Below are 17,976 nucleotides of genomic sequence, written 5' to 3' on the forward strand. Positions count from 1 at the left end.
TGATTCTCCAGACAAAAAATAAATAATTACACCATGATAATTAGAGCAATGGGTGCTGAGCTCCAAGATGTAATGAAGTATATCACAAAGTTTTCCCCAAGTAAGAGCATACCAATTTATATTAACAGGCCATAGTATATAAGACAAAACTTGCTTCTAAATTTCCATGTTTCTGAGTTTATTTTAAAATGATCAACCCTCTATACAATGGTACTGATAATTACCTGGGAGAGAGTAATTTCTGCTTTGTAAAATCACATAATTCCCATTTAACAGAACAGAAAGGGTTGGAAGATAAATTAGCACAGGGATTGTTATTTGAGATTAAGTCAGAGAGTTAGGGAGAGACCAGAGTTTGTGGTCCTGTGGAGCTAAGCAAAAATTTTGCACTTTTTAAGTGAAATGAAATATCATTATAAGGGCTGAGGGAGATGTTCTCAGAAGGGACACCTGATTTATGGCCTATGGTGCATAAACTTGCATTTATACACTTTTATTACAATGAAATAGCCCCAACTCTAGATGAATATTCCCTTGCATGTCTTGGGTGCCACAGCCATCTCACTGAGCTTTCCTAATGGATGGGAATAGAGATGAATTATTATGTGAGGAGTGGGGCGAGGGGAGGACATACCTTATTTAGAGAGCTTCAACATAATTCATAAAGGAAGTTGTCATATTGCCCTTGTTCTCCGTTTAGACACAACTATAGTTAGACTTCCCCAAAGATTCACTCAGGCATTTACTTGGTGGTTGATCAAGTTTTCAGTTATCCTGTGAGTTAGTGGAGGAGAAAGTAGTTAATCTTAACCAGCCTCCACTGTTATCTAGCCCCACACCCACAAGTACTGTATGGCTCTAGGCTCCTGTGTTAGCAAAAGAAAATGCAATTCATTCCCTCAAGTGGCTCCAGGCAAGTAGGGAACTCGTCACAATTCCATTGGCGTCATGCAGTTCTGTTGATTGAGCTAAGCTAACAGCTCAAAGAATTTGGAGTTTGAAAGCCCTTGGATGTCAGCTCTGCAGCGCCCTCAATAGGAGCTTTTCCGGTACTTGGGTAAAACTGTCCCTAAGAACATTCCAGGCTCCTGCCCCACATTCTCACCATTGTGCTCCATTCTCAACTGAAAATGCTCCATACTTTTCCAACAGTCTCCTAAGTTGAGAACCATCAATCTACACAGGCCTGTCATATTACAGCTACTATTAGACAACTTGTGGTCTCTTCATAGCGTTCTCCTCTGCAATATGCCTCTGTTTTCGTCCCTTCAACTATACTGTTTACTCAGAGTTGCTGCTACGTGTTTTAAATATGTCCAAACCGTTGAATGTATCAAAAGATAGATTTTTCAGATTCTTTATATACAAACACGTTTTGGTTTAATATTTCTATATACGTTGCTCATACTTAGTTGCCCATCCATGTCTTAAAGTCCTCTAATAAGAAGTCTGACTTTCCTTCTGCATTCATTTTTTTCTGTGCTTTTGTAATATATCCTCAGAGAGAGTTATTGTTAACCTCATATGTGGAGAACAGAAATAAAACATTTTGTATAGCAAGTTCTAGGTCTTCAACTGACTGGAACTGTGTATCATTTCTCCTCATTTGGGTACCAAAACCACTTTTCAAAATTTATATACCCTCATATACCTGGTCAGCTCTTTTCACCTACACTGGTAACTTTCTCCCTTCATAATTGAATGTTTTGTAGATGAAGAATCACTTTCCTTATTTATTAGTGTAGTTAGGACCTTTTAATTCTTGAGTCTCTCATTTCCTTAATAGTAAACAGTATGTTCAGTATTAAGAGTGATACTTTCAAATATTAATGGAATGTTCCTGAAGGAATCCCAGGATCCATGAACAAATCTTTTGTGGAGGTTTCTAGAATAAATTTGTACTGTTAGCTGAATGGAGGTGTTGATCTCCTCTTGTCACTGTAACAGAAGATAAATTACATCTTGTGGGTGGGAGAAATAAATTCATTTCATTAATTTATAGATTTCCCCCCCCCCCCCATGCTCGCTTCTTAAGTAAAGCCAGACTAGCTTCTTTGTCTGCAGCAAAGGAGGAAGGAACAAACAACAAATTAATCAGACAGGAAGTGAATAACCACAAAAGGACAGTCTGCCTCTGACTCAGTATGTCACATTTTAAAAAGAGACAGAGCTTATCCAAAATGGCCGTCCAAAAACAACCCCACATTTTCTTTAGAAGATGATGCCTTTTTCAGGGACGGTTTTCTCCCTGGGCTCCTATCTCACTTGCTGTCCAACTCCTGTGTCTCTGACCATGCCTTCCTACAGTATCCTTTAACGGTAAGGAAAATTATATTTAAACTAAATGTACTTCCTTAATCCGCTAGAAAGAAGAACAAAGTGACTTTTTAATGGGCCGTAATAGTCGAGATAACTTATTTAATTTTTCAGTCGAGGAACGTACGGTTTGTTCTAATTGCACAGAGTGCTACTTTCATCACTGGCGATTGTGGGAGATGGTGACTTGTGTACGATTTCAGTAGAATTTTCCTGACTCTTGGACAAGTTTGCATCTATAGGATATTTTGTTCCCGTTTAAAATACGGTTTTATGTCAGAAGTGTGTCTTTTTAGTGTGTGGTGCAGTTGTCCACAATACTGCCTTTGAATTTCAACTATGGCAAGCAAGGAATGCTTTTGACGCGAAGAGAGCTAGCAGAAGCTTCAAAGTACGGTGGAACTACTCTGTTGCCATTCACTTGCTACAGACAAGTGATTAATTTCCAATCCTAAACAAAACCATTTCTAAGCAGTTTTTTGAAGAAGATAGTTTGTCTTTTACAGTTATACTAGTCAACATCTCAGCTGTGTAGTACACAACTACTATTTCTAATTAAATTCTCTAGCATTCACTATAACTGTATTTAAAATGATTAGTTGGGCATAAAGTAATATAATTTTAAAAGTGCAAGCCATGTACTCAGAGACTTAGAGAGCAGGATTAAGGAAATATTTTTTATTTTAAAAAAATTTTTTGAACAAAAAATATTTCCCCTGGATCTCTATGGAAAAAAAATTATAATTTCCTTTTCCCTGTGGGAAAACATAAAATAAAGCTTTAAAAAAAATTAGGAGGGCACATACAAAAATAGGCAGTGAGTACAATATCTTTTAAAAACTTCAGTGGCATAACTAGTGCATACAGTAGAAAATGAGGAAGTGGTAAAATAAAGAAAATTCTGTTTAAGAAAAGTAGACAACTTAGTAAGAAACGGTGGAAAGACAGGAGAAAGAGTAAGGCAGGATAGAGAGAGGGAGAAAGGTGAGAAGCTTGAGAAACATTTTGAGGTCAATTCGTGTGGAACCATACCCTTGGTATTCAGTTACCTGTGGGTCTTAAATAGTATTCATTAACTAAAGTTATGTTGCTTCTGAACTAGAACATCATCTAATCAAAACTCTTTTATAGTCTAAACAGGTTAAATGACTTATCTAAAATCACAGGTTTGGTTTTCTAATGCTCTTTGAAAAGTTCAGTCATGGTTATTCACAGCTCTTCAGTTACTCTAATATCTAAATTCCTAAAGATTATAAGCAGTCTGGATGAGCTGCAATAGTCAGATAACTCACCATGGTGAAAATTTTTCCCTGGGGTCCAGCAGCAGTTTCACCTTGATGGTTGACTGAATCAAATTCTAGATCTGGCAATAGGCTGGAAGTTCCCCAACTTCTACTAAAACATAAGAGGAAGTGATCTACCTAATTCCTGGACCTTTCAAGTTTTATTTATGCCCTTTTAAAGATTGCTTAATACTTCATGAATACATCATTTACTGTGGCAGTTTTCTGTTATACCCCTGCTGTAAGGTCTGCCTTATTCTTGTTTTCCCAAATTGTCACACATTTACTTGGAAAGAGCATTTCCACTGGACCATCATAGATACCTATTTTTCATCACACTCAGTCCTGAAAATTAAAAGTGAAAAAAAAAATGCTAGGATAAGAAATGCCTTAGTTAGCATGCTTTTATGAGAAATTTAAATGTATTTTATACACACAATTCCCATTGATTCACACCTTTACCACTCATTTGTAATACAGGGATTTGTGTGGGTGTGCACATTGGGTTAATGCTTGTGGTTTCTCTTTCTCATGGTTAAAAAAGGGGAAAGACAATAGCATTTATTGAGCGCTTCTGACATATTAGGCTCTTCTGCAAATTATTAAACACATGTCTTGTTTAAATTCTTGAATACCCCTATGAATATCTACCATTATTCCCATGTCAGTGGGAACTGGACTTTGAAAAGCTAAGTAATTTGCTCACTTAACACATGAACACCTGACAACTACCTGTGAAGGGCATTTATCATGGGTGCAGTCTGGCAGCAACATGATGTCTTTCTAGTCCTGGGAATCTGGGATTATACAAATGCCTTGTTTTAACTGTCACAGAAACAGTAAATATCTTTAAAGTAAATAATCTCAAAAAAGACATTTCCCTTCCTAGTCTTCTGTCTTTTACAGAAGTACATGGAGTAATACTCCTTTTATAAGGCAGCCCTTTCAGGCTGTATGGTGTATCGACCCATACGCGGTCTCTGCGTGAGTGCCTGCGTGTGCGCGCGCGCATGCGTACTGGCAAACACAGGCTGCTCGCCATCTTCTAGTAAAACTAAATAAGGCGCTGATGATTTAGGAAAACCTTAGCTTTGAGGTTTGATCCCCTTGTAGATAGTACTTAGAAAGATGGAAAATTGTGGGAAATACTTTTTAGTTAGGTGGATAAAATTATAGAGGATTTCTTTTCTCTTTCCTACAACTAGGTAGATGGGCGACTCAATTTACTTTCATTTTCTCACTTTCAAGATGGTTTGGGTGTATATGAATTTGCACTAATTCTTCAATTAAATATAATAGCTGATTAAAATAATTTCTTCCATAGCAACCTTTATTTTCCTAGTAAAAATTTTCCCTTACAGTAAAATTGTGTCCAAGCTCTTACCTAGTTGTAATGACGTTGTACATGCTTCAAAATGTCTTCTCTGAAAATTGCCATTACCAGCCCCCAAAGTAAATCAACTTTTTGTCTAAAAGAAACTTTTCTGAAATAGCCAGGACATGTAGTGGACACAATTATCCTGATCCTTGAGAGCCAGGATAAGCAGAATTCACTTAAGCAGAATTCATTTAAGCTGTGACTTCAGGGATGACCCACTATCGAAAGAGCAAGTGCATTTTGAGAAATAAGGGGTACTATGAACGACAACTGTGTTCCACTTCTGCCTAGATGGAGAATAAGGTGGTCACTAACAAGGTATGGCCACTGCCTGTCTGGCTGTAGCTCCCAAGGAAGCCTGTTTCTCTTCTCTAACTTTTCCTTCCTTTGGCTAGAGTAACCTTTTCTGTTTTTCCTCTTGTGTTGATTTTTCAGGAACCCTCTAAGCTTGGGCCTGAAGAGAGGTATAGTAGCAATAATAGAAACAAACCTGCTACAAAGGTATTGAAAGTTTCTAAAATGGTCACACGGACATGCAGGAGAGGGGGTGGGGCAGAGAGCGGCTGTACTGTGACTGGTTTCATAAAATAGAAGCTACAGGCAACTGCAGCTGTGAAAAGATTGTGCTAAAGAAACAGGATGGGGCCCTCCCTGGTGGCGCAGGGGCTTAAAGCACAGCACTGAGAAGCTAAAGCCACTTCCGCATGAGTTCGATCCCTGCCTGCCCCGAGGAGACCACATGGCGTGGCAGACCTCTCCTGGCCCGCCCACTGCTCCCCTCAGCAGTGTACTTTGTTGATCTGCCTGTTCTGCTCCCCACTCTGTCTCTGGTGAAGCCTCTCGCCACCCCTGAGCCTCTGGCCTGTACCCCAGTTCTGTATGTACAAATAAATAAAATCTAAAAAAAAAGAAAAAAAAAAGAAACAGGATGGCTGTGGTTTACTGTGCGCATCAATTTTCCTGTTGAGCATTTTTACAGGAAGTTGAAGAACAAAGCCAACTTCATCTTAATTAGTTCTAATGGTTTTCAGATCTTAAACACTCCCAGCTAAGTTTGCATTATGAGGGAGTCTCTAAAGAATCAAGAATAATTAGGAGTAGGAATCCCAAAACTATGAACTTTTTAAAATTCAGGATTTTAGCAGCAATTTGAGTTGGTTAAGTGCTTTTATTTTTACAGTGTAAATTGGTGAAAGTCATTGCCTTTATAACGAATGCCTTTGCAATCATTTCTTTGTGGTTGTAATAACTCAGTGTGAATTTAAAAGCCTTTTCGTATGTATTATAAATTTCCTTCTGTTACTGTTTATTGGCTAAATAGTTGTATGTTGGAGGCATGGGGGGTGAGAGGGTGGGGAGAGGGTAGGGTACATGTGTTTATTTATAAGCTGGAAGGATATACATTAACATGTTAACAAATATTATCTCTGGGTATTAATGCTTCTTCAACCAGAATTTAATTATATCAGATACTTCCTTCAGTAGTTGAAATAAGTTTTATTTTCAAGTATTTTTGTGTTGTCTTTTGTTTTCAAAATGAATATATATTATTTTTGGAAGTAAACTAATCTCAAGAAGCCAAGCACACAATAAACATGTACTATGAAGTTATTATATGTAGGCCCTCCCTGGTGGTTCAGTGGGTTAGGACTCAGCACTGCAAGCTCACCACAGTCGCTTCAGTGCAAGTTAGATCCCCCCCCCCAGGTGACCCACATGGTACAGCAGACCTCTCCTGACCTGCCCACTACTCCCCTCAGCGGTGTATTTCATAGATCCATCTTTTCTGCTCCCCACTCTGTCTCTGGTGAATCCTCTCACTCCCTGCACCTCTGGCCTGTACCCCAGTTCTGTATGCATAAATAAATAAATCTTTAGAACATTATATGTAAAGTAAAATAAATGAATATAAATAAAAATAAGAGCATAGAAACTAATGAGGGCAAGAGCATTATGATTTTTTAATTTCTATTCTATATCGATTTTATTGGTTTCTCAGAAAAGTCATGGTGTATTTTTCTATGATTTCTTTGCAAAAGTGTGTCATGGCTTTTCCAACAACCCAGTATCACTTCTGTTATTCCAATCCCCTGTCCCTATATAGAGAATGATAAAAAGCCTTTCTGTTCATTTAATCTTTTGGGGTAAAAATCTTTACATTTCCCCCATTCATGTTATGTGTTTATAGTATTTAAAATTTGGCAAAATTTATATAGCAATTTGCCTTATATTTTTTAAATGTCCTAATCTAGGTACACCTGATTCTTACCTTCTCTAGGAGTGTTTGTCCAGTTTACCCTATGCTGGATGGTTTCACTCACAGCAGGAGCATAAAGGACCAGGGGGAAAAAGTAATAATAATGAACAACTATATACCAAAGACATTTTACAGGGGTAGAATGAGGAATGGGATCAAAAATGGTGGGAAGTGCATGGGATTATGATGATGGCACACGGGTGATTTGGTGATGAGAAGCCCCGAGGGATTACAACTGAGATGGGAAAAGGCACAAAATGGTGTAAAAATAAACTATTATATTATTTAAAAAAAAAAAACAGCCTTTTGAAGATTAGCAAAATGTTTGCTTTGGGCAACATTGGAAATTCCTCCCCTCTGTCATTCTGTAGTGCAGGCCGCTGACATCATGATAGAGAATGAATTTTTTAGGATGGATATGAGAAGCTATTTCTATAATAATGATCCAATTCTCTTGATCTCAATGAGAAGGGTTATTTATTTACATTCAGAAATAATTCTGTTTTCTTCGATGAGCGCTTTGAACAAGAAATCATGACTTTCTTAGGGTGAGTCTGGACTGAACTGTGGGCACTGGTTAAGACTCTAGTTGGAAAAATATGTCTTTGGAAGAGAGGAAGTGAGCCATTCACACACTCTTTCTCATAAAGTGCTCCTCCAGTACTACCCAAGTAGTAGATGATTCCAGGCCACAGAAGCCCTGCTTGGTGTAGGGTCAAATAACGTTATCAAATGTTCAACCATGCAGTCAGCCTAAGTAAATTCTGTGAAGCTGACCATGGTTTTCACAGGACTAGGAAATTCTAGAATTTCTAAATTTTGATGTATATTGTGTGTCTGTGCATTTGTGTGTGTGTGTATAAGCAACAAAGTTGAGCTAATTAGACACCTTTTAAAATTTTATATAATAGTTTGTTTTTACATCATTTTGTGCATTTTTCCATCTCAGCTGCATTCCCTGTGGGCTCCCCATCATCAGTTCACCTGTGTGCCATCACCATAGTCTGGTGCACTCCCCCCCCCCATTTTTTATCCCATTCCCCTCTCCATCCCCATAAAATGTCTCTGGTATATAGTTATTCATTATTATATCCCCCCCACCCCCAGACCTTTATGCTCCTGCTATGAGTGAAACCATCTGGTATTTTTCTTTTTCTTCCTGGCTTATTTCACTAAGCATGACCTCTTCCAGCTCCATCCATGTTGCTGCAAAAGGCATGCATGCATAAATTTATCTTTTTGATTGCTGAGTAATATTCCATTGTGTGTATGTGTGTGTGTGTGTGTGTGTGTGTGTGTGTGTGTGTGTACCACATCTTTTTAATCCAGTCATCTACTTTTGGGCATTTGGGTTGATTCCACGTAATTAGACACTTTTTTTTTTTTTAAGATTTGTTTATGTTTACAGAACTAGGGTACAGGCCATAGATGTGGGGGGAGGAGGGAGAGGATTCACCAGAGGGAGTGGGATACAGAACAGGCAGATGTACTGAAATACACTGCTGAGGGGAACAGTGTGTGCATCAGGAGAAGTCTGCCACGCCTAATGAGAATTTTTAATATCACTTAGGGAAGATATTCTGCTCTGTCCTCTCAAACCACTCAGTCAAATCCACTTATAAAAGGTTTATTGATTGATCCTTCCTTTCTTCTCAATAGCTTCTTACCTAGAATTTAATGATTTTTGGATGATTTATTCAGTTATTAACTTTCACCTACTCCAGGGTTCAGGCTGATGTTTAAATTTCTTTAATGCATGGTAATCTGCAGATATCTAGGATGAGAAATCAGGTACTGGGTGCATCCAGGTAGTGTGGCCACAGACTCAGGAAGTAAGTAATTCTTTTACCACTTTTATAATGGATAATAGAAGGTATTGTTAAAACTGTGTTTGTGAGTTTGGTAGGGCTGCTATAACAAAAATAACATAGATTGTGTGGCTCACACAGCAGAATTTTATTACCTCACAGTAAGCAGCATTGCTTTCTCCCAAGGCCTCTCCTTGCATGAAGCTGGCCTTTTCTCTGTGTGCTTAAATCCCTGGCATCTCTTCCTCCTGTAGGAAGGACACTGGTCATGCTGGATGAGGACTGCATCCTAACAGTCTTGTTTTAAATTAATCAGCTCTTAAAATGACCTGCCTCCAAATAGTCACATTCTGAGGTACTGAGGGTTATGGTTTCGACCTCTGAATTTGAAAGGGACGCAATTCAACAAAAACCTTTTCCTTCCTCTTGGTTTCCTTTGTGCACTTAAAAGTCATCATACGAGGTGAACATTTGAAAAAGTCTAGCTTTTCTCCCTGTGGTGAAATATATTTCAACACTGAAAATATTCTTTACAAGAAATAAATTTCCAAGTGTGCATACTGTTAAAACTTCAGTGCCTGGGATAGAGGTTGTCGTGGGAGAGGCCAAGGCACACCAATGGGGAGGTCAGTAACCCTGCAACTTTAGGGAGTCTCACCAGGGAGAGAACAACACAGTGTTCTCATACAGCACCCCGCTGACTCTCATGCTCGGGATGACATCCCAAGCTCTGGGAAGCCCTGCCCCATCTTCTCCCTTGTGCTCGGGTCCCTCCAGGGACCCGGGCAGAACTGCCTTTTCTGCTCTCTCCTGAGAGAAGAACCAAATGCAGCAGCAAGGTCAACTCTTCAGGCTCCCTGGCTCACACTCTGTGCAGCTCTAGCCATCAGGACCCCAGCAAAACTGGGGCCCTTCTACTCAGTGCCCACAAGGTCCCGCCTCCTCCAGTGGATGGAGCAGCATGAGCACCCTCTGGAAGACAGATCCTGGCATCCTCTGCTAACTCTCCCCACCATGCACCATGCCATCTTATCCTCCCAGCCATGCTCCACAGAGATGGGAAGGAGGCTCAGAGAAGCTAGATGCTAAGCCCAAGTGATTAGGTGGCAAAGTGAAGATTCAGGGTCAGATTTGCCTGCCCTGAGTCTCGTGTCCTCACAGGGATTCTCACTTTTTTCATTCCATCAGTCACTTGGTGTCTGGTAAATGTGTGAAAAAAATACATAGGTTACCAATAACCTATAAGTTATATTGAAACAGGTAGGACAAGATCTAATGACAGATCTAAACAGTAGTATCATTTCAAAAGAGATGTGCAGCAGTTGAAATAGGATTTTTAAAATATGTGAAAAGCTATTAATAAGTTTCAAGTCCTCTGCTTTGTGACTCACATTCATAATTGATGGACATGCTAGATGTTAGTGAGGCTTACAGGAAATGTGTACTTCTTCCCCACCCCTTTCACAAGCACATGGCTTCTATCCCAGGCACTGCAGGTGTAAGGAGTCAGGAATGCCTGGCCCGCTAGGGTGCAGAGGCCCTTCAGGGGACCCAGATCAGACTCAAATGTGGGCTGTTGACTGTGTGAGGGGAGGTCAATCCACACTGTCCCAAGGTCTTGGGTTTTATTTCACTGAGGAAGTCGGGGACTGCCAGGAAGGCAAGTCCTGTTACTTAACCCTAGCAAGCCTCCTGCATAAACTGAGGTTGTGGCAAGTGAGGGGTGATGCTGGGGGCCATTCCAATAGCCTGCACATAGCTTGACTGTAGGATAGCTGGTTCTTTCACACTACATGTGTTTAGTGAGAACCCTACTTTGTACCACATACCGGGGAAGCCTAGTGGCTTCCAGCCCCAGGAAGAAGACAGATAAGATAGAGGCCTGACATGGGGCCATGAGATTGGCCTTTGACCCAAGATAAGGTAGTGGTATTGGAGGCTGAGGGTACCAGCCTGGACATGCCCCAACCACACCCAGCAGCAATTCTGCTAGGAAGGAAAAAACGTCCAATGAAGCTTCTGTAATCCTCCCAGTGCTGAGGGGGTGTGGGAATAGCTTAAGGAGAGTGAGTGTTGGGTGCTGGGAAAGAGGCGGCAAGGCGGCGCGAGCCCTCAGCGAGCCTGAGAAGGGCTAGGGGAGCACATTCACTCTCCCCTACATCCTCTCCAGCTTGTTTATCTGACATGGCCAGTAGCGAGGGGGTGGGGCAAGCAAGGCAGAGCTTCTTTGGTCCAGGGGTTTATTTTTATGTCCGTTCATACACAGAACCATAATAGCAACAGCAGACAATTGTAAAATAATTCAATTGAAGAGGCCTTGCAGGGTGGCCTCCCCAGAAAGGGTTCTTGTTCCACAGGTTGGGCCCTAAGGTGGACAGGACTGAAGTACAGCTTGATACCTGTTAACAGAGACTGACACCTTAGAACCAAATTCATTAGAGGTTGGTTCTTGAGAGTGACCAGAACCCACTCCTTCTTGATGTCAGGGGAGCAGGGTGACAGCTTCATTGGTGAACATGGACTCACACAACAAACTGGAGTGCTGAGGCCCAGGTCACCCTCAAACACATGAGTTGTTGAGAGGAACCTTCCATCTCTGGGGCAGGAGAGTAAGGCAGTATAATCCGGTGGAAGAGCAAGAACGAACAGACTGGCCTGGAATGAATTGCAACTAATCATTTAGTGAATTTCTTAATTTCTCTGAGTCTGTGCCCCCCTCTGTAAAATGAGCAGAATCATGCTAGTTTGCATCATTGTTGAAAGAGAGATGATTTCACCCCATGTTTATTGCTGCTCTGTTTACAATAGAAAAGACATGGAATCAACCCAAATGCCCAAAAGTAGATGACTGGATTAAAAAGATGTGGTACATATACACAATGGAATATTACTCAGCAATCAAAAAAGATAAACTCATGCCTTTTGCAGCAACATGGTTGGAGCTGAAAGGTATCATGCTTAGTGAAATAAGCCAGAAAGAACTATAAACCAGACATTTTTATGGAGTGGAAAGGGGAATGGAATAAAAACAGGGGTGGGAAGAGTGCACTGGACTGTGGTGATGGTACACTGGTGAATTGGTGGTGGGAAACCCAGGGGATTACAACTGAGATGAAAAAATGCACAAAATGAAGAATGATGAAAGAGAGATGCAGGAAAGCACCCTGGATCCATCTGATTGTCAATAACTGAGAGCTACTGTTGCAAGTTTCTAATATTCACTTTCTAGAAGCTTGCCAGAACACAACTGTTCCAAGATATCTCACCTAGTTCCTGTCTTCCAGCAGCTGTGACAAGTCTGGCCATGTCCTTTTAGCTTTTGCATCCTGTTTCTGCTCACAGAAAGCAAGCCAGCTAGCAATACTTTAATAGAAAGTGTTTGTTTCAAGGTATAAATTTTCCACGTCCACTTTAATGGTTGGATTCTTTTCTTTTCTTTACTTTTTTCTGACTAAAAAAAAAAAATCCCAGAAACATTTTTTGGTGAATAATATGTTTATTTTTACATCATTTTCTTCCTTTTTCCATCTCAGTTGTAATCCCATTGGACTTCCCATCACCAACTCACCCGTGTGCCATCATCATAGTCCAATGCACTCCTCCTACCCCCATTTTTGATCCCATTCCCCACTCCACCCCCATAAAATGTCTCTGGTCTATAGTGGCTCATTATTATTATTATTTTCTCGCCTGGTCCGTTATACTCCCACTATGAGTGAAACCATCCAGTATTTTTCCTTTTCTTTCTGACTTATTTCACTAAGCATGATCCCTTCCAGCTCCCTCCATGTTGCTGATTAATATTCCATTGTATATATGTACCACATCTTTTTAATCCAGTCATTCACTTTTGGGCATTTGGGCTGTTTTCATGTCTTTCCAATTGTAAGTAAGGCAGCAATAAACATGGGGTGCAGGTGTCTTTTTGAATCAGTGTTTTTGCCTCTTTTGTGTAAATACCTAGGAGTGAGATTGCTGAGTCATATGGAAGCTCCACAGTTAGTTTAAGGAACTGCCAAACAGTTTTCCATAGTGGTTGTACTAGTTTGCATTCCCAATGGCTGGATTCTTTTAATAGTTTCATTGCTAAGAAAATGTTTTCTGATATTAAGAGACTACTGAGAATTAAAGAAAAGTAGCTGTTGTTTGAAATTCAGAACACGTGTTCCATGAAACCATGTTATTCAGGTGGTCAGTGTCCCAGGCTGCCCACTGGCTTAAGGCTCAAACTCTACAACAGAGCTTCTGCGAATCATGTTAAAATGCTGAAATTAATTCAGGGAGGAGAGGTGGACTGATTTTGACATTTCTAAGAGCTGCTGGCGCTGCACATTCGCTGGTCCTGCTGCTCTGGGACCATGGGGAGTGTCCAGGACTGGGTGGGAGAAAGGGGATTACTTCCTGGTGAGAATGTGGGGGAGGTGTTGACACCCACTTGGGACATGGGGTTTCTGATGAGACTTGGGGTTGGGACTATGAAGATGGGGATATGGGAAGTGAGGTCGAGGCTGGTAGCTCCTAGGCACCTCCTCTCGTTTCTCCTCATGGTTTTTTCAGCCCCGCCCTCACCCCCCACCCCCTATGCTTTAAAGATGCCTGGACTAAGGCAAATATAGCTGAGTACCCCCAACCCTGCCACAGCCTCCAGGTTCCCCCTCTCCTGTCACCCACCCAGCCTCAGGGTCTGCCTTCCCTTCTCCCCAGAGCAGTCAACTATGCAGAAAGTTTTTCAAATGAAGTGCATTCCTAAGAAACAGCCCGGGAGTCCTGCCTTTGACTGCTTTTCCCCTCTACTCAGATCCTATAAGGAAATGCCAAAGGAGCACGCAGATAGGGCTACCCCCCCCCCAGCCCACCTCCCTGCCTCCTGTTTCCTGGATCCTTGTCACCTTCCCTAGAGGACTGCAAGAACGTGGAGGGCAAGACCAGACACAGTTCATCTTGTGTTCCTAGTGTGTCCTACCCAAGTGTCAGAACATACCTGGGAGTGGGGGTGGAGGCAAGAGGCAGGACCATGAGAGCATTTGTCATGGACATGAGTGAGGAGGAACCACCGGAACGTCAAACTTTCCAGATTACAGTTCTCATAGTATCACTGTAACCTTCCACCTACTCAGGCAGGCTGGGAGGTTTGTATCATCTCCCCCCACACACACTGCTTGGGGTGGACAGTAGGGTTTGTGACATGAGGTGGTGGATTTTGCTTCCAGCACAGGGACTCAGAAGACCCCTCTTGGTCCTTCCCAAACAATAACCTTATAGCAATATAATAAAGGTAATTCTACCTCTTATCACAGTTGGCTGAAGCGAATTGCTGTCATTTTGGTGTGACAATGGAGAGGAAAGATTAGGACAGGGTATTACTAAAATGTCTCACACATGACCATATTTGGTTTCTTTCTGTTTTGTTTCTACAGGTCTGTCAGCAAGACTGTTGAAAGCTTAACTGGCAAAGATGCCGGTCCCTCCCCCTCCAGCGCCCCCACCACCACCCACCTTTGCTTTGGTGAGTCTCACCCCCATCCGTTAGTGATGCTTGGACCAAGCCAAGTAAAGTTACACCTGGCACACTATTTGTTTTGAATGTATTCATGTTCTGACCAAAGTTTGGCATGGTGAGCTTTCCAAGTACCAGAGGAGCCAGCCCCTGTCTCTATAACTCCCACTAGTGGGGTTTTGTGGTCTGAAGTCTCCTGTGCACAGAACTCTGGAGGAAGGAAGGAAGGAGAATTGGGTTTCCTCTGTGGTGCCCATTGGGGGGGATGTCCTGCTTTTTGCCACACACCAGCTCCAGGAACACTGCTTCCCTGCAGCGCTGTCTCCACATTGATGTAATTGTTAGCCCTTAACTTTTGGGCAGAACGAACCAGAAACTCAGGACTCTGCCTGAAAATTCATCCATTAAAGTGTCCTCAAGGCTCACTCTTGTCTTTTTAATTTCATTTTCTCTCTTTCCATCCCTCTTCTTCTTTGCCTCTTCTTTCTTCCCTCTTCTTCTACTCCGATTTGACAGTTATCAACCCACCACCGCTGCCACCCCCACACACATACTCAATCCTCATTTAAATCTTTTAGTGCATTTAAATGTCTCCTTTACAATAAAATGTCTTTACTGAGCTCGTCTTGATGCTTTGACAGCTCTGTCCTCAGAAGTTAGTCACCCTCTTTTGGAAAACCCTCCACAGGGTGATTAAATCTCTTAGACACCCCAGTACAAGGCCTTCTCTTGCTTGTGAGACTTTTGCTATAAAGGAGCTTTGTAGTAATGAGACTTTCCTATTTCATTTGGGGATCTGAGGCCCAGAGAGGAAATCTCTTGCCCAGACTTCTAGAGGACAACTTGGCATAGCCCACCTGAGATTGGAAGCCAGTCGGAAAAACACCATGAACTGGTACTCAGAGTATGGGCCTCCAGCCTCCTCTTGCAATCTCCAAGGAGAGGGATATAGACTTGAGAGTAAGCACTTAGAAATACAGCAATTTGGCTTTAGTGTTTTATGTCTGTTGTTTCTAAGATTGTATTTTGTGTGTCTTTTTTTTTTAACCAATTCACATTTCTAGTAATAAAGTATCAGTTCATATATGGATTGGAATTAAAAAAAATAAAACTTCCTCAAATAGATAAACTTGGAAAGTTCTTTGTTGACTAACATAGCAAGATTAGTTTCTTTTTATTTCACAAAAAGTGCCAGTTTTATACTACTGCCGGGCAGTCAGTACATAGATTAATTTTTTTATTTTAATGTTCATGTGTTTATTTTAATGTGTGTTCCGAACTAGCATATCAAACATTTATAACTAGCACATCAAACCCAGAATTTAATAGTGAGAGTTCATGTGAAAAAACAAACTCACTGAAAAGGTATTATAAATGATATAGTGAGTTTATTTGATGAAAACTATTAAATAAACAATAACACAAGTAGTATCAGAAAAGGACAAAAGTCATGAAAGTCATACCAGAATGACTAAAGTTTGGGAAACTCTGGTTTATCCTATCAGCTCACTACTAATAATTATTATCTGACTAAACGCAAGATCCTAGAGAAATAGGACATAATGATGAAAAAAGGATGGGTTGGGCCTAGGGCACTTCCTACTGGAACATCGCAACCAAGGCACCGGCTGCCATGTGAGAGCAGTTAGCATCGGAGAGCTCAAGCGTCCAAATGAGTTTTCAGGCAGCTCTGGAGGCTTGTGAAACCTGCTTACCCCAGACCGATGGCCTATCTAAAGTGACATAGCTTGACCTGTCTGGCCCTCAGGCTTATTTCATACTTAAAATGAAGGCAGAGGCCCTCCCTGGTGGCGCAGCGGGTTAAAGCACTGCACTAAGAAGCTTAAGCCACTTCCACATGAGTTCGATCCCCGCCTGCCCCGGAGGTGACCACATGGTGTGGCAGACCTCTCCTGACCCACCCGCTGCTCCCCTCAGCAGTGTACTTTGTCCATCTGCCTGTTCTTCACCCCACTCTGTCCCTGGTGAATTCTCTCACCCTCCGCATCTCTAGTCTGTCTCCCAGTTCTGTATGAATAAATAAATAAATAAATCTTTAAAAAAAAAAAACAAAGGCAGAAATCGGGCCCTCCCTGGTGGTGCAGCAGGTTAAAGCACAGCACTAAGAAGCTAAAGCCACTTCAGCATGAGTTAGATCCCTGCCGCCCTGGAGGTCAGGCAGACCTCTCCTGACCTGCCCACTGCTCCCCTCAGCAGTGTACTTCATTGTACTTCGTTACTCTGCCTGTTCTGCTCCCCACTCTGTCTCTGGTGACTCCTCTCACTGCCCCTGCTCCTCTGGCCTGTACCCCAGTTCTGTATTAATAAATAAAATCTTTAAATAAAAAAAATGAAGGCAGAAATCTCTGTCCAAAATTCTCAAGGTATGTAGGTAAGGAGCAGATCCCATTAGCAAAAGCAAGCTGTATATGCAGAGAGCATTTCTGGAGGGATTGCTGTAAAACTCTTAATAGATCTGCCTCAGCGAAGTATTAGAGAATGGGCATTTTAGATCCCGCATTTATTCTTCTGGAAGGTTCTGGTGTCAGATTGCCAGGGTTGAATCCTAGCTCCTCTTCTTACTAACTGAGTGACTGGAACAAATGATTTCACCTCCTGTGCTTCGTTTTCCCTGTCTCCAAAATGGAAATAATGACTCACAGGGTTGATGAAGACTAAATGAATTAATATACTTAAAATGCTAAGAAAGTGATTGACTCATAATAAAAGCTATATAGATGTTAACTGTTACCATAAACAAGGAATAAATTATAACTTAGTTATTTCAAGACCTGCCAGCTTAATACATAGAAATGCCACTTTGCTAATTGAGGGTTTTCCTCTTCCTCTCCCTCTAACTCACATAATAAATAACTAGGTAAAGGTTGAGTGTTCCTGTGACATCAGATCCTCTAAGAAGGGCTGGGGCCAGCCTAGGACTGTTGGGGCTGTGGGAAGGACCTCTAGGCCGAGGGGAAGCCAGCTCTGTCTGGGACCAGGCCGGAACAAGCCAGTTTCCAAGTGTGGCAGAAACAGGCCACACTTGGCCAAGCATGTGCTGCTTCCCAGCCTTATGCTGGGCATGTGGTGTGCCACTCCCTAAAATAACCCTGACATAGTGAAACCCTAACTTCTTAGTAAGGATCTCTCCTAGGACTTCTGGAAATAAAGGTTTTTCTCTACTATCTAACTGATTTGATTTGGTGGGTTATAATACTTTGGCTTGGGAATGCAATTACCATTTACATATGGAGAGTTTTTGAGCATCCCCAAATCAAAAAAAAAAAAAAAAAGTGTTGGGAAAAACTGTATAAAAATAGGCCCTCCCTGGTGGCGCAGCGGGTTAAAGCACAGTACAAAGAAGCTTAAGCCCCTTCCGCATGTGTTCGATCCCCACCTGCCCGGAGGAGACCACATGGCGTGGCAGACCTCTCCTG

At 41.6% G+C, this 17,976-nt stretch overlaps 1 protein-coding gene across 3 annotated transcripts in view; it reads left to right on the forward strand.

Annotated features, from left to right (window-relative positions):
* The window catches only part of WIPF1 (WAS/WASL interacting protein family, member 1), a 110,007-nt gene that overhangs the window by 71,788 nt on the left and 20,243 nt on the right, over nt 1-17,976 (forward strand). For 2 of the 3 annotated variants that reach the window (XM_004674515.2, XM_012728460.1), the window contains exon 2: nt 14,460-14,548. In XM_004674515.2, coding sequence (XP_004674572.1) covers nt 14,498-14,548 — 51 coding nt within the window. In that variant the 5' untranslated portion in view covers nt 14,460-14,497. Of the gene's footprint in view, nt 1-2,243; nt 2,320-14,459; nt 14,549-17,976 lie in introns of those variants that run through there. The other variant, XM_012728459.1, reaches the window with a different exon arrangement.

Source organism: Condylura cristata, unplaced genomic scaffold (genome assembly GCF_000260355.1).
Source record: "Condylura cristata isolate star-nosed mole 26May11 unplaced genomic scaffold, ConCri1.0 scaffold00002, whole genome shotgun sequence".
NCBI classification, from domain to species: Eukaryota; Metazoa; Chordata; class Mammalia; order Eulipotyphla; family Talpidae; genus Condylura; species Condylura cristata.